We start from the raw sequence: 23,051 nt of genomic DNA on the forward strand, positions 1-23,051 counted from the left end.
CAAGTGAATACTTAATGTTTGAGGTTTCATGAATCTTGTGAGACTTATATCATGATATGAATGACTCTTCATTGAACATTCAAAACCAAAGACATAGGTTCGTCGGTATATTCAACTTTATTTAATCAAAACAATAATTTTAATTTTCGATGAGCATATATAATCTAATCAAAACTTGATCCAGTCCGGTTCAATTTACTGCTGAATTGGTAAATCTTTTTCCTACGCGCTTTTCCAACATTTGTGTGCAGTTTCGGGACTATCTGTCAATAAATGTACGTTTGACAGGTGTTATTAAACTAAACTTTGATTATTAAAGGTTTTTTTTCCAAAGAACACAAATATATTGAACATTGTATTCACTTTATAGTTTATCTTTCTGATGGAATAATCATTTCCAAATGATTGATATCGTTATTTTTTGTTTTGTTTTTTAGGACATTGGCAAAAAGACATTCATTTCAATTCTTCCCTTTCTAAAGTATTCTACCCATCTTTGTTAACGATCATAATGTCGAAAATGTATTGGTAATTGTACTGCAAAATATATATGTTAACATTAGAAGGATAGCTAATGAGCATCATATTCTTCAGATCTAACTTTCTGGGACTTTTTTGCTATGACTTCTTCGGAATATCTTCTTGTGTCTACTAGTACACTCCATTTGTGTAATAAAACAAAAATCATTGCTTTGGATTTGAAGACTATCCTTGCCCAGAATTCGTAATTTCTTTTTGTTTACCATTGTGGGCAAAATCCAACGAAATGGATGTACATGATATTTTACTTCTGCCGCGTTTCGTACCATTTAATCAAAGCACGGTGACATGTAATTAGATACATAACATTATGAAGCTGTACAGCCATTTTATCACATACCGAATCCCATGCCAACAGCAGTGCACAGCTGTTCAAATGCCACATGCAGAAGAGGACGCGTTTCATCACTCTGTTCGGCGGACACTTAAATGCGACGGTGAACGCGGTTCGATGCGGTGGTTCAATGCCAAACTAAAAAAACTACCAACACGAGCCAATAGTCGCGACAGCAAATGGTGTTTGCAGTCATCGGTGCCACCGTGTTCGCTTGGCCGTGTCTCGCGTGGTGTGTTTTTTTCCTTCTTCTTGTTTCTCACTATCTTGTTGCATGAATTCGACATCTGTTTGCGTGCGTATGTGTGTGTGTGTATTCTAGTCTACATCTTGACAAGTCCCTACACCAATGCTCATAGACTTAGCAAGAGGATAGAAAAGTTTAAAGTTCTTTTTTTTCTCTGCACATCATTTACTCGCTGTCCCGCACTCTACGTGCGAATATGAACGAAGGAGAAAACCCTGCCAAACAGAGCCGTCGTCCACGTCGGCCACGACGTCCACGTGTCCATGGTTCGATGGGCGAGTGGATGGTTGAATGTGGCACGGATAGCGACAAATTATCATAGTGCCCTGCCACACAATGATGATGCATCGAGTGCGGGCTAGGAGGACAGCCATCGGCAATTGGCTCGTGGAAGACCACAGACTGTGAACATCAACACCATAATACAACAGGCTGCGGAGGCTATCCACAGTATGCTTGCTAGCAGCTAGAAGGATTTTTTCGCCAAATACTTTACCGCCCAACAACAACCGCAAAAAGCGAAGGATAATGTGATGTGCATGTGGTTTCTTTGGGGGGATAGAATGGCTTATTAGTGTACGCCACATGCCATAATTATAGATTGTTTGATGTTTGCTTACACCCGGCCCGGTAGTGAGGTGTTTTGACCAAAACCCCACCACTGTTTTACAATGGTTTGGTTCCGTTGTGCTTGGTTTTTCCTTTGCTTCACGTTTGTTGGTTATTCCAGTGTCAGCAGGATGTTCTTGTCTGGTCAACTTTTGGTCCACTTTTGAGGCCATATAAATAATGCGCTCTTTATCGTGATAGTTCGTGAGAGTGAACACAACATTTGATTTGGGAGAAGATGGATTAAATGGTGGGAAACCCATTTGGAGCTGATAAGCGTTTTTTTTTGCCTAGCAATAAAAACCCCGAAATTGACGGTAAATCATTACAATCTGCAACACCGATGACTAGCGATAAACGCAACAAAACGTTCCGTATACCCGGTACGCGAAGCGGACGAAAGTGAACGTTTCATAAATAGAAACCCAAAGTCGTCCGAATCGTCATGCGAGTCCACGGCAGAAAGTGCGAAAAGTAACGGAAGGCAACGGAACCGCAACAATTAGCGTTTGCAATTTTCTGCCACAATTTGTTCTAATACGAACCACGGTTGGACGAGCGCATTCATGTTTGTCCCCAAGCGGGTTGACGTCTTCGCAGTCGCGCTGGCCTAGCTCTTTCGTTCTGGCCAAAGTGAATCTCTGCAAGTGTTTGTGGTTGCGTAACTAAATTTTCGCCATTTCGTGACATTGTCGTGGCGTCCCCGGCGTTACGAGCGTGCCTTATTATTATTTATACTTCTATACCGTACTCGTAACCGTGCACAAACTGTGGCCATTTTGCCGCTAGTCCCGTGCGGTGCACACACACACTCGTTGCAGCATGTCATTGGGTCTCGAGGTGGCGAGGTCTCTATGTTTGCGTTTGCTGATGTTTGCTTCGGTTCGGTTCGTTGAAAGAACAGCACTTGGGTGACCAACAGAACCAACAATGCTTGCTGATGGCTCGCAAAAGCCAAGCGAGAATACAATTCTACAAAACCACGTCGGTGAGCCACACGACGTAAGCAAGAAATTGAAAAAAAACCTCCGACCCTCATGGGCACACGTAGCACACGGCAGCTCCATGGTGGACATTGTTCAGAAAAAGCGAACCATGTCCAACCCAATCTGAGCGTTATCGATCGAGAACGGACAGCGAAACTGTAGAAACAAGCAACATGTTAATGGTGACCGATAGCACAGTGGTTGGCTCAGAATCTGATAGACACCTGGGCCCCTGACCCCCGTGTAGGTGGTGTGTAGGAATTCGATTACATGCAACCCTTCCGTCGCCCGGCTGCGTCAACGTGTTTGGCCATTTTTGAACAGCGAAGAAAACCCCATTTTTTTATCAATGGAAGGTGTTTTATTGCGTTTTTTTCATTTTTGCTGGCTGTTTGTCCCTTGTCAGATCTTGATTGTCATTGTCGCGAACATGGGGGGGTGGATAGGAGGGGGCGACCTAATGTAATCGAAATATGTGAAAAAGGATGAAAACTCATCCAAACACCCTGCAAAACACCGGCACTCCACACTTTCCATCGAATGGATCAAACAGCCCTCTTATCTGCTCACGTTCACGTTATCAGTGAGGCTTTTGAAGGCTTATCGAGGCATTAGACCAAATTGGTACCAATAGACCTGATTCGTCGCTTACCACTACCAATGGGGGGGGTTTTTAGGTGCTATTTATTTTATCTTTAGCTAATTTCGTTCAATGCGCAAAAGTTAGTTCGGTGGGGAGAAGCGAATCGCCAAAGATCTTACTGATCCATTGCTGATGTAAGCGTGTGCGTTCCCTCTACGTGTGTTATCCATGTTTAATTTGCATCGTATGTAAGTTTATTTCCAGTTTTCCAGTGTGATCATCGCAATAGGAAGCTGTTCGTTGGACTGGCTAACTAAACACAGCATAAAAGCATTGATACTATTTTCAGCACTTCAACTGTCCATACAAGTGTTGAAGTTGGCAGAGGCCGTAATCAACTGTGCCGACAGCTCCGCACCTTTTACTGTCACACATAGTTTGGATCGATTAAGGACGGCATCGAGATTCGAAACCAACTGGGCGTAAATGGAAAATATGCTAGCGAGTGCGGGTTGCTGCGTATCCTGTGCTTGATTGGACGTTTGCTGAAATAGACGACGGGGAGAACAGAAATATTGAGTAACGCATACGCATCAGGAAGCATCTGGTGGTTTGGTTCTATGCTTACCGCCGTCAGCTTCGCCAAGGCGATATTTCTTGTGACGGAGTCGCTGGTGGCGGTGATTCCGTTTATGGCATCATTCCTCATTTTGACGTATGCCAGCCGATCCTTCACCAGTGCGTCGATTGCCACCAGTTGCACTCGGAGCACTGCTTCCACCTGGCCGGTCGTTGAAGAGATGCAACCGCTCAACGCTGGGGCCATGTTGGAGGACAGATACTGCACGTACGGGCTGATGAATTCGGTTGCGCAAGATTTTCCCTTGGAAGAAACGCTAGGAATGCGTCGCATTACACTGTCCAGAACGCGATATGTGGTAAACAGTAGATTCTGTGCCGCATTCAGTACCGTGTCGCTAGCGGTGTTGACCAGCAGCTGCAACCTTTCCTCGACGTTGGGCTTGATGATGGTATAGCTTGCACTGTATTTCTCGCTGAACACTCTTGTGATCGCTACAATCGTATCGGCTGATGGTGCAATGATATCGTCTTTAAAGGACTTGATCTTTGTGTTAAAGGACAGCACGCTGCTGGCAATCGTAGTATCCGATGCACGAAAATCTCTCAAGAAATCACTCGACAGTGCACTCAGGCGGGCGAAGAGATTGGAAAGGCTAGAATCGACGTTACCAAATGTCTCGGTCAGCATACCAATGTAGGAAGACATGAGCGCGTCGGATTCCGTCAATGTCGTAGCCGTTTCCTTGAGCTTTCCGACGAACACCGTGGACTCCACCTTAAGTACATCCAATACGCCGACCAAGGTTGCGATTTGGGACTTGGTCAGCTTTTCAAATATTGCTTTTGCCGTAATCGGTTTGCTAAACGTGTCGATGCTTCGGCTAAACTTGGACAGGGTTTTGGAGATGTCGGCCAAGATGAGCAGCATGCTGTCCACCGATTTTCCGAGCAGTGCACCGTTGGTGGACGAATAAGCCGTGATGGATGCAATGGCGGCCGGAGTTTCTTGCTGCAACATTGTTACCGCTTTGCTGTTAGCAGTGTCCAATGACAGGAACACTTCGGCGGGCGTATTGGTCGTGTTGACTGCCGCCCAGCTAATACGATCGGTGAGCGTTGCTACATTCGCCAAGACGAGGTTATACATCGTAAGTATGGCACCAGCAGCGGCGTTTTGTACAGCGTTACTAAAGGGCAGCTTGGATGCAAAGGTTACCATCGATTGCTGGGACGCTTGGATCACGACCCCCACAGCACGAGCGGACCCGGATACATCGGCTTCCGCTTGGAAACCGCCCTGCACAGACACTCCGAAAAATGGAGACCCGCTAGCGAGCTGCGTGTAATGGAACGGAAAGCAAGCAGAAACGCTTGCCAAATTTGAATGTCAATCGGTGGGACAATTTGTGGGTTTTTTTTTCGGTGTAACCGTATCGTAACGCAGAGCTTACCTGCAAGGACATAAACAATCCTACTGCCACGAACGCCAAACGAAGCGACTGCCGCCGAAGATCCATTTCTTTCCACGATCTGCCCCGGAAAGCGCCACAGAATGCACCAAAAATATGTCGCAAAGTAAATTACACGTTACGGACCCGACCGCATAAGGTGTGTTCGTTTGTGACGTTCCCTAGTTTAGGGTTGTTTGGCTATGCGACCGAAATGAGACTGGTCCGGTACCCCAATAGGACTGCGCCTGGCTACTGTCTGTTTTGTTAAAACCGCTTTCCTAATGCTTGTGTTTGCTACGGTGCCTGTTTCCACAAATTTTGTAGTGGTGTTGCGTCAATATCAATCATGCATTGTGAAGCTTTATTTTGTCAGGTGGTTTTGCTATCCCCGCCGCTGTTGTAAGATGAGTAGCATACATTGAACAAGAACTGCTCAAAAACATCCACTGGGTACATTGTGTTGCCGTATTCCGCGTGGTTTTAGTTCAAAACTTTTGGAACCAAAATGAAGTTGATAAAAGTGTGTCTGCTGGTTCTTTCGCTTGTGGTAAGTAGGGTTAGATTTGCGATAGCATAATGTGATGATGGATTATGTGCCTAATCGGTACGGAGCACTCCAAAGGGACTCTCATCATCTCATAATGGTGTCGCCGCTCGCAGCATACAAATAATAGACATTTTTTTTTTAATTTAAGGGATGCGAAGCATTGTTCGGCGTAGAAGTTTCCCCGAACATTCCCGAAGCGGCCACCATTACGAGTGCTTGCTCGAAGTTTGTGTCAGTATCGCAGCAGATCACCCAATCTGTCAACGGTCTGGGAGAGGTGTCGTTCACCACGTTTCTCCTGCAAGGTGGTGCTTCGTCCTTCGTCAGCTCAGTGTCACAAGCCTACACAACTCTCGCTGCGATCGCCCAGGAACTAAATTCGGTAACGAATGCGAATACCGGCAATGTGAACACTATTTTCACTGCTGCAATTACCAGTATGAAGGCGTTCACTGCAATCTCGATGGATGAGCGTTTTGCGAAATGGTTCGTACTGCAGAATTCCAGACCCGATTTGTCCATCATCATTCTGACGCTTAATGCAGTGACTGACTTTCTCGAAACTACCGCACAACCAGGTGTGAAAACGTTCTCCTCCAGCAGAATTTCGCAAGCGACATTTTATAACGCAATCCCAAAGCAGAAAGTGAGTGCCGTCGCACAGAAACTGAGTGAAATGGCAGATTTTCATGAGACCGTTGTACTGCCGTACATCAAGAAGCTCGTCAACACGTTTCGTGTGACCTCTGATAAGTTGGCCTTGTTCTTCACAAACGCGGACCAAGCGTTCCAGCATATGGATGGGACGTTGACTGCAACCTACGGACGGTTTAACGAATTGAGCAAATCGGCTATATCGGCAGCGAATGAACTGCAGCCTTCCATTCGTACGGCTGTGCAACAGTTCACCAGCCGGATGGAGGACTTCACCGATCTGTATGTTGGTGGATCGGCCAGTGAGTATGCCAAGTCCGCTACCAGCATGTACAACTCGTACATGTCCACACTAACCGCGCAAACAAAGGTGATAGAAAGTCGCTTAGAACGCATACGTAACACGTTCAGCGACAATGCGCTGGAAAGCTTCGGCCAAGCGCTTCAATTCGGACACAGTGCAATGACACAGACGCTGCTGTACACTATACTGCAGGCAACCAACCAAGCCAAACTATCCTGCACTGATCAGGTTTACAATAAATTCATCAACGACTTCGGTACTCTGCTGCGGAACGAGGTTTGTGACTGCATCACCGGCAGTGATTACGACCTGCCGCCCTTCGTCAACGAGCAGATAACCAAGGTTAAAGACATCCAGAAAGACGTGGCGCAATATTTCACCCAACTCACCAGCGCTATTGCTGGGCTCTCGAATTCTAGTCCGCCGAGTGCGCGAATTCAGCTGGACATGTTTCTCACCGCGGTACGGTTTTAATTCCTAATGTGCTATGTGATACGTTTGTCTTGCTTTCCTATGCTAATCGAAGTTTCCACTACTCCAATTTCCCGCAGTTCTTCAGCCAGAGGAACAATATAACGCCCACCCTGTTGCAGCAGTTGGTCAACATGGCGACAGAGCTTGGTGTTGATTATGATCTTCTGGTCGGTCGATCGCGTTACTGTTTGGCTATGAATGTGGCCGTAGCGAACCGGATGGCGGTAAACCTTTCTATGGCAATATCTGCCTGTTTGAATTAATTGGCAACGAAGAATTCATCCCGATTCAGAATTTGTTGCGCAGTATGCAAATAAAAAAAAAGATTACATTGCTAACCAGTTAAGCTTTTATTCATCCTGCATGTTATCAACACTCTACTGTAAATTTACGATGGGATTTTGCTTTTAGCATGTAAGTTTATATATATGATCGATACCAACGTTTGCATACCGAAGCAAAACAATTACCTTCTTAAGATGCTCATTTTAGATTGCAGATAGAACAACCAGTCACAGTTGTGTTGGCGATAGATAATTCATTACTTCCCGGGCGAAGAAACATAGCTTGAAGACGCCGAACGCGTGGATCCGCCTAGGCCGCATGAATAATGAATGCGATAAGTGCCACAATTATCAATGACGATCCACCGCGCGTTCCTGCGGTCTGTGGTTACCCCCGGCAGTAATTTCCCCGAACCTTGACCTCGGTCAGGACATCACAATCCGGTAATTGTAAATCGTCGTAATCATTTAAAGTGGCCCGAAGGTGTAATTGGTTGTTTTGGTTTGACTCAACAACCACAGGGCGTAACGTGTGCGATTATGATTTGAATGTCGGATGTCGATGCGATAAGACGGGATCTCGCTTTCATGGAATGGAGAATGGAGTAACTGTTGGAATTTGGCAGATAGTGTTTTTTATTTATAGTTCACTAAACCAAAGGTGGATTATTTTGGAGTTATCGCAATATGTGAATCAGCTTCTTGTGGACAAAAGGTTTAAGTTACCGATTTGAAAGAATTCGTTCCATTATTTCTTTTATAATTATTTATATTCAAACATTTGCTGCTTTTGGAATGGAATCTTTTTTGTGTTACACAGTCCATGTTCATCAACAATATTTGTAGTTTCTTTTTTCTATTCGTACATAATATTCGCGACGAGTTTTCCTCATTTCCCTGAGTTATATTCGGTACTCCTGTATTTAGTTAACTTAGTTCATAAATTAACTGCTCAAAACCGTGAGTCCAATAAATTACATTGCCCTTTTCGGTACTGTAGGACACACCCTTCAACGCAAGATCAGCCCTCAATGGGTGAAGTTTAGCCAACATGAACCGGTTATTGGCAGCGGTTGGTGGGTTTGGTCAGTATTGAATAAATACACTCCGTAATTTTTGCTAATCGGCTTCCAAGCATCAGCTAACCTTAAGGGCTTACATTACAATATTTTACGCTATGACTTTATTTGGCAGAAAAACTGGAACCATATTTCACATGCCGTATCTAGAAAAATGCTGGAAAATTATATTTACATAAGAAACATATTTACCAAACCAAATCAGCCGCAGCACAGCTGTAGCGTTGCGTGTTACGTGTGCTACGTTTTCTTCGCCTTCGAACATGCATATGAACACGCCCTAAGAGGAAAAGATCATTTGTTTACCGTACAGCAAAGTATAAAAGAAGTCATTTGTGCCGTGCAGCCGATGCTATCCTGGTTCCGTGTTGAGGACTGCGCTGCGAGTATACCAACACGGAAGGTGCGGTGAAGAGTAATAATCATAACAACAAAGTGTATGTTTGTGAAGAGTAACGATGCTTCACCAACATCGTTACAATCATCATAACCATCGTCTCAGTTCCGTCGTTTGGTGAAGGTGGCAGATAAACGGTTTGCGCATCGATGCTTCTGAGGGAAAAATATTGTCTTTCCCTGCCGTGAAAAAGACACCCAAGACACCGGTAGTGGGTCCAGTGCTAGACGAAACCAATTGGAAACGATCAACCATCGTGAGGAACTTGCACGCTGCATGATACTTTCGTAACAATTTCAAACGGAATCAATACAATTTGCTTCAATCTTTCGATCGTATGTGGTGCACCGGTAAGTCACCACAAAGGGAACATGTTCGGATGTTAGTAATTTGCACTTACGCCTGGAACCGCTCGAAACCAATACTTTTCGATTGCATAACAGCACACAACAGCTACGCAGATATTAACTGTGAACAGGGAACCCAACATCTGACTGACGGAAGGTGACGCATCCGTTTCGGCATTTGGTACTTGCCACCCACGGTGTGCCATCAATTACTGCCCGTTATTGTTAATCGTGGTTGACTTCTCGATACACGAACCAATGAATGTCCAGCCATAACTTGATGTTCGAAAGCACCGTCAACTGTTACTAACTGAGTAATCATCTTAACAGACAGTGGTATAAGGTTGTACCAAATTTCCTTTCGCGTTGTTTAAATAATTTTCTTGTTTTGCTTATTTGTTTGATCACATGTGAGCTATCGTTGTTGCCTTAATTTCAAAATCATGTGACACCATTGTCCAAACCCGGAACACACTTTGGCACATGTATTTGCGAACGTGTGTAGGGGACTGGGTAAAGGATTAGAGGTGTACCGAGCCCCATGCACGTGACAAGGAAACGTTTCATTATTGGACCGTAATTAGCGGACCTGGGCCCCAGCTGTTCCAATTGCCCAAAAGTGTAAGCAAACACCACTTGCCCTTCATTATCCGTTTTGCTCGAAAATACCGCGACGAAACACTGCCCATAGTGTGAGCCTGAGTACCTCAAACCAGTTTTCGAACGAATGTAGCCTTTTTTCGCAATCAACCTTATAGTGAACGAACCGGATCAACGGATTGGCAGTCCGGCTAGAGGGTGCCTTCGCGACTAGTAACTGGCACGGTTAGGTTCAAGGTCGTAACCATCCTTCCCTGCGCCCCCCCTCGCGGAAGTGAATGTGCGCCAACCGCCGAATAAAACGTGCACCTTCACTCACCGTTCGCATGTACAGGAAATGGAGTGTTGCACCTCAAACCCTATGGCTTTTATGTGTCCCGCGTTTGTCATCATGGGCTGCGGTTGCGCTTAAATGGACATACGTCACACACACATCATCATCGCAGGTGTAAAGTAAATTACCTTCGCACCGATACAACCACCGCCACTAGCCGCGGCAACAACACGCGGCGATTTGACCCTGACCGGACGGAATGTTCGGACGGTGGACAGGGCAACATAGTAAGGGCTTTTTGTTTTGCGCTTTGCTTTGATCGCAGTTCCTTTACATGATTACTTATGCTCGCTCGTCGATCACGTGAGGTTCGCGCTTCCGCTGCGGTCGGAAGAAATCGACATAGCAAACATGCCCCCCCCCCCCTACATGCACCACTCAGTCAGTCAATCGGTCAGTGGGCGGTAGTGAAAGTAAGATACTACCATCATTATGAATCGTTCATCATTTTCGAAACATGTGTATGCACAACTGACATAAACATATTTATTTTACCGTAAGGTAGAGTGCAGTCATCTAATTTTTAAATGTTGGAACATAAATTACTCTGCATATGACATAGGTAGTGTCAAAAACTATTTATGATAACTTGACATCTTAATATAAAAATTACGGTCTGTTGCTGTATGTATATATTTTAAACAACATTCAACAAGAAAATCACAAGAGCCCAATTGGTCATCAACAGATATTGGGAGAGAAAATATGTTTGTGCTTTTTTGATAATGGATGTCGCTACTAGTTTACTATCACTATGAAATGTCAACATTATATGCCATATAAAAATGTTGGAAATGATTTGCTCAGTTTTACGATTAGAATTTTATTTTTAAATTAGAGGTTAAATACTTAGAAAAATTTTTTTGATAAAGATACTTTACAAAAGCAAAAGAAACTCGGAAAATCTTACTTTTTTACTTATCAGGGTCTAAAACCACTTTACAGTCTTGGTCTCCTGAAGGAGTTCCCTAAACCGCTCACGGTCGAGAGCCGTTGTCATCCAATCCATTATGCTGAACTTTTTGGCGGACGCGCACTGCTTCTCGACGACCTAAAAGAAACAAACGGGCTGTGTCGTTCGGTGTCATTCTCATAACATGACCAGCCCAACGGAGTCTGGCGAATCTAATCCGCTGGACAAGTTCGTCGTACAGCTCTTCATTATAGCGGTTCCTCCATTGTCCTTCCACACAAATTGGGCCCAAAAGTCTTTTGAACATCTTCTCTGGAACGCGGCTAAGAGGGTTTCGTCAGTTTTGGACAGAAGCGTATGTGAGTTACCGGAGAGACTTTTTGGGAACCAACACCCTAGCACATATCTCAAGTTCAATTTTGTTGTCGCTGTTGACCTTAGACTCTTAGAGATCCATGAGAAATTTTGAAAATAGGTGGACGACTTCGAAAATACGCTCACCCAGCTGTGCGTCACCCCTGCGTAACTTAGGATTTGTTAAAACCATGACAAGAAGAATATTACACCATTTGCCATCGATCCCATACAGATTTGGCAAACCAAAACTTTACATTTACAGCTTTACATACACCGAACTCTTGTTATATGAAATCTTGGCTTTTGTAAAGATTACAGATTTTGTCATTGTAGATGTGTCCATGCATGTGGCGATTTCTCCTGACTCATAACGGCAAAATGTGGGAATCCCAATGTCGCGCGCTGTGAGTGAGATTACGCAAAAAAGGCTTTACGTTTATTGTAAAACATTCTCGCATAATAAGATATCTGAAAACATTTATTATGTTATGACGTTGATCCATACTAGATAGAGGGATAGTTTGTTAATTCACGAACTTTAAATCGTTAAAATATGTCGCCTAAAAATGTTTCCAAAGAGTTGTGAAAGTTTTGATTTGTTTTATTCAAAAAGCTCACAATATTAAGCTCTTGAAGATGCATATGTATAAGCACTTGAGGTATAAAAATCGTTATACATTATTTTAAAAACTCAAGTGCCGCCAATAAATCCTTAAGGTAGGTTCTAGTATTTTTACCTGTGTGAAGCCACTTCACGTGATGACCTAACGAAACGCGACGCACGCGACCCTCAATGTGCACACACGCTGTTGCACATATTTGTTTTGTTTGCTACATGTTTCATTACACACGTGCAAACACACCGGAGGCATAGAGCAATTCCATATCGCGCAGCATAGACGGAATAATTGCGAGTACGGGGATTGTAACCGAATGTGTCAAACGTACACTGGCCATGCGGGGCCTATACAAGCGCAAACCTTGGCGTGAGGCTATCGCACGCGTTGAAGAACACATTTCCATGCCGCTAGATATTAAATTCCTGGAGGACGAAGGTACTCCTCTCCCCGCTTTCCACGAATTGTGTCCCCACCGTCTTCTTCGCTTCCGCGATCCCCACTCAACTGGGGGGGGAAAATAGCACAGGGGGGAAACACAAGGGAAAGGGAAAGTCATGGCAAATGAAAGCTTACACCCGATGTCACCAGTAAATATCAATCAATGGCAACCGCAACGTGGGCATGGCGACAAAATGGCCCAAAGCCATACGGTGCCGGGCGTTGTGCATTGGCAAATGGTTCGCCACGATATATGGACGCCGTACAGAGGACGAATCGGAAACGACGGTAATCATGCTTTGGTGAGCGGGTGGGTCGTCAAATTCGTGCTTTTGCCTGCCGCCTTCCTAACGGCGTTGCAGTTCGTTTTACATTGAACTTTTTCACGCGTGTGTACACTTTCTTCTTCCGTGACTGACAGAACCGTGCCAATGTCAGAGGCCAGATTGAACATAGTAATGCATGCTACGCCGGTAATGAACCTTGCCGTGGAAAGGCGGATATTGATTGGTCAGTTCGTCTGGTGCACCGCTGTCGAGGCACTGAAGTAATTCTGTGCTTCCTGTGCTGTACTTTTATGATAACTGCTCCCGGTATATCGCGCATGTACATCGTGTATGAAGTTATTAAACGAAATTCGTTCCTTTTTTTTTGTGCTAGCATCACACGATGGGAAGAGCTATTTTCCATCAATATTCAATGTGTATCGGGTTATCAATATGATGCAATACTGTCGAAGCAGCAGTGCCATTTGTAGCTCGGGAGAATGTCCATTTTTTTCATCTGAAATGATGATTTCGTACCCCGTTTCATAAACGATATGCATCTTTCATCGATATCGATCACGTGAACATCGGTTGCTCTCGCTGCTAATAAGGCCGTGCCAACCCCAGTGTTTGTGGGAATGCACGATGGCACTGGAATGGTACGGCCCCATCTAATGGAATTTCCCGTTTTCCCCATGTGTGGCCACGTTCTTCATAGCAATCGTGTAGGAGCCGTGACGTTCAATACAGGAAGCCGGCAATATATACATATATATCGGTCGAATTGTCTGCAAGACCCGGTCGGGCAAATAAATCCGCGCCAGCGAGGTTGAATGAATTATTGATGACGATACCAGCGGCCCGGAGAATGCTCGGTAAATGATTGAATAAGTAATCAAAGGAAAACATCTAGCGTGTCTCAAAAAAAAAGGGCATTACCGGTTATAGTGTTCCAGCAGCTGCACAAGCGTACTTATTGTCCACCGGTTTGAATACACATGCAAACACAAGCTCGCCTGGCCGTAACTGGAACTTTGAGTCATTAAACGATCAGCCTTCAAGTATTTGGTCATGTTGAGTAAATTGGTGGTGACCGTGAGCGAACGGGAGTCCTCAGCCATGAAGGGATAAATATTGTATATATGACATACGGTTCCACGGGCTTTGCGACAATGCAGGCTTACGACGCACTCGTTATCAGCAGCATAACTCAACAAACGGAACAATGAACGGTTGACGTGTATCATTCGAACGCTGCCGATTGTAACCATCTGGAAATGAATATGTAGACATTAGGGATATGAATGCGATAATTACACAAAGCAACTTATTGGTCAAATTGTGTCGAGAGTTCCGTTCCGCCATTAATCAATCCACTTCGTCTAGAATAGCTACATGTTGATTCTTGCTTCAAATCATGCACGATGGTGTTTTTTTGGTCTAAGATCGTCTGTTCAACACTCTTTGGCAGAACAGTTCTGTACAAAGTTCCTAAAACATACCCGCTAGCTGCAACAAAATTTCCTAACAGTCTATATTGTAAAAGCAGGGCACACTTCGATTGCCTCAACTGGCGCATTGATACATCGACATGAAAAGGAAACATTGTATTTGATCCATTTGACACTTGGAATTGAATAACAAGTGCTACGTGCTCGAAATTGTAATGCAGTTGCCTCAGCGACGACCGTCGTCTGGAGCGCAACAACCCCACTCGCTTTAATCGCCCAACTCTTGAATTATGATTATCAGGTACGAACGATACTGTTAACATTCCTAACTGTATTTTAAACTAAACACGCCCCTCAACGATCACGATCGCGAAGTTAGAGAAAAATATGGAATTGAACTTTTGACCAGATGAATTATTCTATTAGCATAGATTAAATATTCTGGTCAGCTGTCGAGGCTGTCGCACCATTAAGAATGAAGTTTCAAATGGTTGTGGGAAGGCGGACACAAGGAAATGGGTGTAGAAGAAACAGAACCCGTTGTGACAGAAAAGCGTACCGAAGCTCTTGCGTACCAAATGCACGTGATTCGAAAGGCAACTTCCATGCATAAATCTTGGAGCAATCCGAACAGGAGACTGTTCTGTTCTCTTCTCTATCGACGTAATTATCACTAATGTTGTTTCCTTCTCGATTCCTTCTATATTGTTTTTGCAGGGAATCGGAACGCTACAAGAAAGTGCTCTGGCAAGATGTGCGTGTTGGTGATCTGATCCATCTGTCAAACAACGAAACTGTTCCGGCCGATATACTTTTGCTCAAGTCAAGCGATCCGACAGGTGTGTGCTACATCGACACTTGCGATCTGGACGGCGAAACCAACTTAAAGAGACGTCAGGTGAGTAGTAGTACCATGCTTTGTGCCCGTATCCAATTCTGAACACGATCATTCATCCGTGTAGGTGGTGCGAGGGTTTGTCGAGAAGCAGCACATCTTTGCACCGAATAAGTTCACCAGTCGCATCGAGGTCGATGCACCGTCAACAAAAATCTACCGCTTCCACGGTGCTGTGATACATCCCTCAGGCGAACGTGTCCCAGTATCAACTGAAAGTTTGCTATTAAGGGAAAGTCGCCTAAAGGTACGTATCGTCGAACGCATTAGGGATGATCTGAATGATAACAATGATTTTATTTATTTATCATCTAGAACACGGACTATGCGGAAGGAATCGTTGTCTACGCAGGACACGAAACCAAAGCTATGCTGAACAACAGTGGTCCCAGGTATAAGCGATCCCGAGTCGAACAACAGATGAACATAGACGTGATATGGTAGGTGATTGAGCCATTATGCATTTTCTTCTATTCGGTATTACTTTAAAAAGGAATTGTTACAATAAATTAGGGTTCGAATATTTTAATTATATCCCTTTCTAACATTCATTTCTAATCTCTTTTACACTTATCTTTCATTAGGTGTGTTATCATATTGATCGTGCTTTGTATCATCGGTGCCGTCGGATGTAAGCTATGGCTTGCTTTCTATGCTAACGATTCTGACAATGACGGTACGTCTAACGGCGGTAATAACGACACATTCCGAATACCGTTCCTGCCGTTCGAGATCAGTCCCGAGTATGAAGGATTTCTAGCATTTTGGACGTTTGTCATAATTCTTCAGATTATGATTCCGCTCTCACTATACGTCACGATAGAGCTGTGCAAACTGATGCAGGTATATCACATACACAATAACATTGAGCTGTACGATCCGGACTCGAACAAGCGGACCGAATGTCGTGCGATGAACATCACCGAAGAGCTCGGTCAAATACAGTACGTTTTCTCGGATAAAACGGGCACGCTGACGGAAAATCGTATGATATTCCGACGCTGCACGATCGTGGGTGTGGACTACAACCATCCTGAGACGGAGGAAGAAAGGGAGTTGAATAAAATCGGCGCACCTGTGCCAATTCTTCAGCCCAATCTAAGTTTGCTGGAAAACTTCCGAGGAAGTGCACAGCCCTTGCTAGAGACAAACCAAGGAGTGGGTCGAAATGGCAGTGAGGCTGGAAATGAAACCGTCGCCAATCAAATACAGGAATTCTTTCTGGTGCTTGCTATATGCAATACCGTGGTCGTTAGTGCGACTCCTCACAGGGACAACATGAATGCGAGCGGTGTGATCGAGATGAATGATAGTGATACCAGCGTTACGCTTGTTCGTCCAGCTTTGGTTGACTCGGACGGTGGAAGTCTCCCTCTAACGGCATGTGATCCTAACATCGGAGATCGCTATGCCCGACTGACGGAGTCTCGATCCATTACACCTTCTCCGCCGCCGAACGCACCGTCATCACTGCCCTTAAAAGCAGCTCATGTGCCATCACTGTCACCAATAAGTAGCTCGGCGGAAACGTCACCTATGTCGGAAAGCCCACCGATGCGGCTCAAATCACTGACTACGCCGACAGCAAGGGTGAAATCACTGGTAGCTAAGCTGGGTAACGTAGCCAGCGGTGGGAAGGGCAGCGGAGTTTTTAAGAGCGCCGACAGGAGCAGCACTGGCAGCACCAGTAGCAGTAAGAATCGATTTGCATCTAACAACAGTAGCAGTGGCGCATCAAAGTTCCACAAGTCCTTCTCGCAGGGTTCAACATCGCCCGCCTCTATCCGGCCTATTTACGAGGCGGAAAGTCCGGACGAACTGGCCCTCGTCAATGCTGCATTCAGCTACGACTGTTGCTTGGTAAACCGAAGCCCAAACCATGCCCTCGTGAGTGTACCAGGTGAAGGCGTTATTGAGTACGAGGTGCTGAAAGTGCTTCCCTTCGATTCCACCCGCAAGTGCATGTCCGTGGTAGTACGACGAACTGGTACGCAGGATGTGGTGCTGTACATTAAAGGAGCGGACAGTAGCATCATGCCCAATCTCGTACCTTGCACACCAGGCTCGGAAGAGTACCGTTTGCGGGAGCAAACACAACATCAGCTAAATGTGTATGCACGACAAGGTCTGCGTGTGCTAGTCATGGCCAAACGAAAGCTGGATCCGACCGATTTCAGCGAATGGTACAGCAAGCATGAGGAATGCGAGTTGAGCATGGAGAATCGGGAACGCAAAATTCGTGATTCATTCGGAACACTCGAACGAGGCCTTACCCTAGTCGGGACGACCGGTATAGAGGATCGCTTGCAGGAAGGTGTGCCCGAGACTATTAGCTCGCTGTTGCAAGCCGGCATCGTTATTTGGGTGCTGACAGGCGATAAGGCCGAGACGGCGATTAACATTGCATACTCGGCGAAGCTGTTCAACTCGCAGATGGATATTCTAAAGCTAACGGCACGATCGCGAGACTCGGCGGAAGCGAGCATAAACTTTTACCTCAACGAAATCGAGAAACAGCTAAACTCTAACGGCGCCTCCAACGATGAAGACGCGTTTGATCAGCTGGAAAAACCGCGTGCACTTGTGGTGGATGGGAAAACGTTAACCTTCATACTGGATCTGCGATCCAACCTCACCAAGCCATTCCTAAGACTGACCCGTTACTGTTCATCCGTATTGTGCTGCCGAGCGACACCACTGCAGAAAGCTTTCCTCGTGAAGGTGGTTAAAGAAGAGCTTCGTATCAGTACTCTAGCTATTGGCGATGGAGCAAACGATGTTTCTATGATACAGGTTTGTGTTAACGTTTTTTTTTCCTTTCGCGTGTATTTGTCGTCAGTACATTACCTGAATATTTTCTTAAAATTTTAGATGGCCGACGTCGGAGTGGGTATCTGTGGACAGGAAGGCATGCAAGCGGTAATGGCTTCGGACTTTTCCATTGCCAAGTTTAAAATGCTAGAAAAATTGCTGCTCGTTCATGGACATTGGAATTACGATCGATTGGCGCGTATGATCATATACTTCTTCTACAAAAATGCGGTATGAAAACTGAACTTTTTCATGTCACATCGAATTAGACGCTGGTTACTAAATGCATTGTCGTACAACTTTTGCAGGCATTCGTGTTTCTTCTGTTCTGGTATCAGTTTTACTGTGGATTTTCCGGTGCTGTCATGATCGATCAGGTGTACTTAATGATCTACAATTTACTATGGACTGCATTGCCGCCGATGGCGATTGGGGTGTACGATAAGAAGATTATCGACGACCTTCTGTTAACGTATCCACAGTTATATCAGCATGTAAGTGCAACGCTGCCAGTAGCAAATCGGTGAAATTATTTACAATCGCTTGTATTCTATCGCATTCACCTCCATTCGTAGGGTCGTCGGGGGAAGGGCTATAAGTGGTCATCGTTTTGGATCGTGACGCTCGATGCGGTGTACCAGAGTTTGGTGATTTTCTTTGTAGCGACGGCAGCGTACTGGGGCTCAGATGTGGACCTGTGGGTATTTGGTACAACTATAACGACCTCCTGTTTGTTTACGATGCTGCTACACTGTGCCATAGAAATTAAATCATGGGTTCGTATGCAGAACAACAATGATTTCCTGGTCATGCCCCTAAGTAACCAATTTCTAATCTTGTTACATCTTCTTTTCCAAACAGACAAGCTTGCATGTCTTATCGATAGTGATTAGCCTGGTGTCGTTCTACGCGTTTGCATTTGTGTACAATTCAGTTTGTGTCAACTGCTTCGGATTGCCGTCCAATTACTGGGTTATCCAGATGAGCATGAGTACAATACAGTATTATCTGATTACGATACTTTCTTCCGTACTTGCCCTGTTACCACGGTACGTATTCCTGTGATAGATTGTGCCGGAACACGCGTGTTTCGTGTGTTTTTGCTCTTGAGCACTATAACTGATATGAGCTTTACTGCATTTTCCTTCCTCCACAGATTTACATATCGTGTAATCATAAATACCATTTGGCCCTGCGAAGGTGTACGGGTGACGCTGCAGTACAAAGAAGAAAAACGAAGAGGTGAGAATCTGCTGGTAACCTGGTCTCGTTCGACGTCTGCCTCATCCATATTCAGGTACTTAACACACACAACCTCAAGCAATCACTCGAAATCCAGTACGCTGATCACGAGAAAGCGTTCCGCTACTACCACTGCGGTCGGTGGAATACTAGAGCGCAATGCACCACGGCAACGGTTTGGCTACTAAGCGCATGTTCAGGTTGTCATTAGCATGGCAGAGGAAACATCAGTGGTACAACCGGAATGGAACGACTTGCAATGTCAGCATCAGCCGATTTGCCCAAACTCAATATCTGTCTATTTTCGATATACTGCAAGATGTCTTCGTAGTAGAATGCAGCTTGCTATAACAATCCTGGGGGTAAATAATTTTGAATGCTTATTGTATGGTTGTATCTGCTTTTCATCCCGGAGTTTTTCCTTTTTTCTGGCTGTTTAAATTGGTATGTTTTTGTGTTCACTCTTTGGTGCTGGTATTTCATGATTAGTGGTTTTACAGTGTTCATATGTAAAAATATAAATTGTTTATACATGCTTCAACATTACCAATATTAATGTAAACTATGCTCATAATTTAGTGCACTGTACTGATTTTGTGAAATTGTATTAGATTTATATTTTGCAGCATAACTTTTCCGAAGGCTGCAATATGTTTCATTTCGTGTAACAATTTAGAGCTCAATTCTAACAGATTAATATGTTCAATATTGTCATGCGCATTTCATTTAATGTTAGAATTTCGTTTTCATGTAGAAATCGCTATGGACGAAAGGTAAGTATGGTTTGCTAATTAAACTAATATCACTTGTAATCAATCATTCTTCATATTAATTGCATGCATGTACATTTTAGCTCTTACTAACAACGCATACTATTGTTCATAGTTTATAATTTATAACTGTTTATCTTTTCATCAAATGCACCTGTAGCATATGAGATTTGTTGAAGTTGTGTGTGTTGTTTTGTTTTCCTAAATATGGCTGAGGTAAGTCTTTGAATTTGTTGTGTTTCTTTCTTCTATACACTACACTTTTACACTATGCTGGAGCTAAGTATGTCCTCTTTTTGTTCACAATATGGCTTATTCTTTTTAGATTGAAATCACTGTATAATTTGGAAGAAAACTTTCCTTTAAACCGTTTGTTACCACGAAACACCAAACAAGAAGCAACATAACGGGCTGTACAGAAGTTGGCAAAGTTTAGCGTGGGGTGTGTTTGAACTATTTTCTTACCTTTTGCTGTGAACGCCTTGTTTGACTTGCTGTTTACCATAATGGTTGAAGACTTTTTTGTTCGGCTTTCTATATCGTCAATGCTTAAATGTTGCCACTCTTTTATCCGGGTTGATTCATTGCACGTTTTTAATGTCCTATTTCCATAATATGTGTTTCGTTGCAGAACCTCCCATCACAGGGCTTCGCATAAGGATGTAATCGGCAGATGACGTGACTATTTTGAAAAGTATCCTCAAAATGCTTTGCTTCATCAGTCAGCAATCAGCAACAAGCTTTTCTAATTCGAACACCTAAGCGAACTTGTTAATAGAAAATGTATAACTATTAATAGAAACCAACAAGATAACACAAACTACTGCTCGGAAGGAAAATAACCGAAATTGAAACGCGCATAGAAAAAAAGGCTCTACTTTCCAGTGATACCCAAAAAAACAATCAAAAGAAACGTAACAGGAACATTGTTCTGGCGGCCTTATCAAGTTAAGCTGTTGAACTGAATTTCTCTCGTAGAAGTGCATACATCAAAGTGTACGAATGGTCCATATCCTAACCCTTTTTGTATTAAAATGGACAAGCTCGTGCATATGTAAATGAGAAACGCTTTGTAGAAATCGATAATGAAACGCAAAGTTTTGGATAAAAGAAATCAGTTATTTATTACCGAGCTGTGTTTTCATAGGAGCGTACAGAGGAAAAAACAAATGGATTCTCCTTTAAAAGCCTGGATGGATAATTGATCGTTGTTGTTGAGAACGTTAAAGTTAATATTAACGCGGATAAGTAAATATAGATGCTGCGACCACGGCTGTGAATGTGAATGCTTGATTTGGGGCGCTCCGTAAAGAACTGCGATTTGACATGAGCATCTTTGTTGATTTGAACATGCGAGGAAAATAATACAATAATTTAAAACTATCCTAGACGACAATAAAAAGTGATGGCGGTCGCAACAATGGAAAACGTTGGTAATGAAGTATGCATTTAATGTAGACAAATAACACAGAATTAGTATAGCTAAACGGAATCGAAAAGACGACCAAGTGCCTCTAACGTGCTGACGAGAGGACGCTTTATAGAGTATGTGTATAATCGCTAAACTTTAACATAATTTAACTACCGCTTATTGTAACGCTTATTGTAAAGAGAAGACACTGGAGACAGTGTGCATAAGTAGCGCTCACGCTAATAGTACGAAGAATTAGAAAGGATTGTGTGAAATGAAATGATGCTACCATCCGCAGCTGCTTGAAGTGTAGAATTATACACGTTTGGTGCAAACTTCGTGCTTAGCGCTTTTTGTGCAACTCGGCATGTGAAATTGCAAATAAAAAAAACACCTCGAAGACCCAACATCTGACGGAACTGGCCCTAGCAGAGTAGTAGGGAATAGAATTTAAAAAAACAACTCTCCTGTGGGAATGTTCGTTGTACATATGTATTCCGCAAATCATGGATCGTGGAAAGAGTGATCGCAAGTGTTCGTTGGAAAGTAGCAATTACAGGCACCGCACCGTTAAAAAAGAAACAGATGGAATATTTTTTATACATTGTGACAACAATAAAATGATGGTGAAAAATGTTAAAACTTATCACTTCTCTTTCTATTTTTTTGTGTTACTTCTGTATTGGTATATCGTTTTGAAATTTATAATTGAAAGAATGTTTATGTTGCCGATCAATCTGGATGTCCGCTCGATTCACAAAAATATAATTCCCTTTCCCTTTCCAGCGAAACATTAATGAACATTAACTCTCAGTCGCTATAACCCTCAACAGGAGCTCTGTTGCAAATGATCTGTTAACCCAACATCTACGCCGTTCTGGCACAAGCATCACCACCATTTCTTCATATTACTGTAGAGTTCATGTCTTAGAGGCGTGGGTACAAATAGCCACTCGTTAAACGATTATAGTCCAATGATATGAGAGCATTTCATATCGAAAATAGCATTCCTTGACTTGCACGTTGAAAATGCAAGAATTGAAGGATTAATTTGAGCTATCGATTATAATCCGGGATCAACATCGCTGCTGTACCATCTGAAGGATTCCGTGTCTAGTAGGGCAAGTGAACAATACGTGGATGACGTCTTGGATGGATGTTGGATTGGCCTTGACAGATACTTTTCTTGGTGAAATAGCTAACAAGGAGCCCGCAAGGAGCTTCGACCCCAAAGGAATTTTATCTACATCCGCTTTTTGATGTTTGGTTATGCTTTACTTATAACTGCAAGTTGTTATCAATGTGTACTATAAGCGGTAAAAGCTACGGAACTCCTAGATGCGTCTGTCCGTTGAGGTAGCATGATCGAAAGATGTCGTGCATTTACTACATAGCCATGTCGTCTTGGAGTATTTTTATGTCGATCGCTGTTTCAATTCTTCATGACCGGTCCTTCCGCTGAAACTATACTGTATATCAGCGACATTTCGTGAGTGTTTTTAGGAATCTTTTTCATGTATACTGG

The 23,051-nt window shown here is 43.7% G+C and overlaps 3 protein-coding genes across 5 annotated transcripts in view; 2 read left to right on the forward strand and 1 right to left on the reverse strand.

Moving 5' to 3' along the window:
* LOC128301840 (phospholipid-transporting ATPase VD) overlaps nt 1–22,150 on the forward strand; it is a 37,094-nt gene extending 14,944 nt beyond the window's left edge. For 2 of the 3 annotated variants that reach the window (XM_053038479.1, XM_053038480.1), the window contains exons 3-12: nt 15,115–15,295; nt 15,360–15,539; nt 15,608–15,732; nt 15,877–18,085; nt 18,164–18,334; nt 18,412–18,597; nt 18,679–18,879; nt 18,965–19,152; nt 19,260–19,400; nt 20,747–22,150. In XM_053038479.1, the coding sequence (XP_052894439.1) occupies nt 15,115–15,295; nt 15,360–15,539; nt 15,608–15,732; nt 15,877–18,085; nt 18,164–18,334; nt 18,412–18,597; nt 18,679–18,879; nt 18,965–19,152; nt 19,260–19,400; nt 20,747–20,792 (3,628 nt within the window). In that variant the 3' untranslated portion in view covers nt 20,793–22,150. The remainder of the gene's footprint in view (nt 1–15,114; nt 15,296–15,359; nt 15,540–15,607; nt 15,733–15,876; nt 18,086–18,163; nt 18,335–18,411; nt 18,598–18,678; nt 18,880–18,964; nt 19,153–19,259; nt 19,401–20,746) is intronic. The other variant, XM_053038482.1, reaches the window with a different exon arrangement.
* Nucleotides 3,653–5,398, reverse strand: LOC128301841 (uncharacterized). Its single transcript, XM_053038483.1, has 3 exons — nt 5,333–5,398; nt 3,928–5,217; nt 3,653–3,844 (listed from the first exon to the last, which is right to left on the reverse strand). Exons 1-3 carry the CDS (start codon nt 5,396–5,398, stop codon nt 3,653–3,655), a joined length of 1,548 nt encoding a protein of 515 aa, XP_052894443.1.
* LOC128301842 (uncharacterized) lies at nt 5,838–7,574 on the forward strand. The gene is made up of 3 exons (XM_053038484.1): nt 5,838–5,879; nt 6,028–7,299; nt 7,389–7,574. Exons 1-3 carry the CDS (start codon nt 5,838–5,840, stop codon nt 7,572–7,574), a joined length of 1,500 nt encoding a protein of 499 aa, XP_052894444.1.
* Nucleotides 22,151–23,051: the final 901 nt, after the last annotated feature.

Source organism: Anopheles moucheti, chromosome 3 (assembly GCF_943734755.1).
Source record: "Anopheles moucheti chromosome 3, idAnoMoucSN_F20_07, whole genome shotgun sequence".
Taxonomy (NCBI): Eukaryota; Metazoa; Arthropoda; class Insecta; order Diptera; family Culicidae; genus Anopheles; species Anopheles moucheti.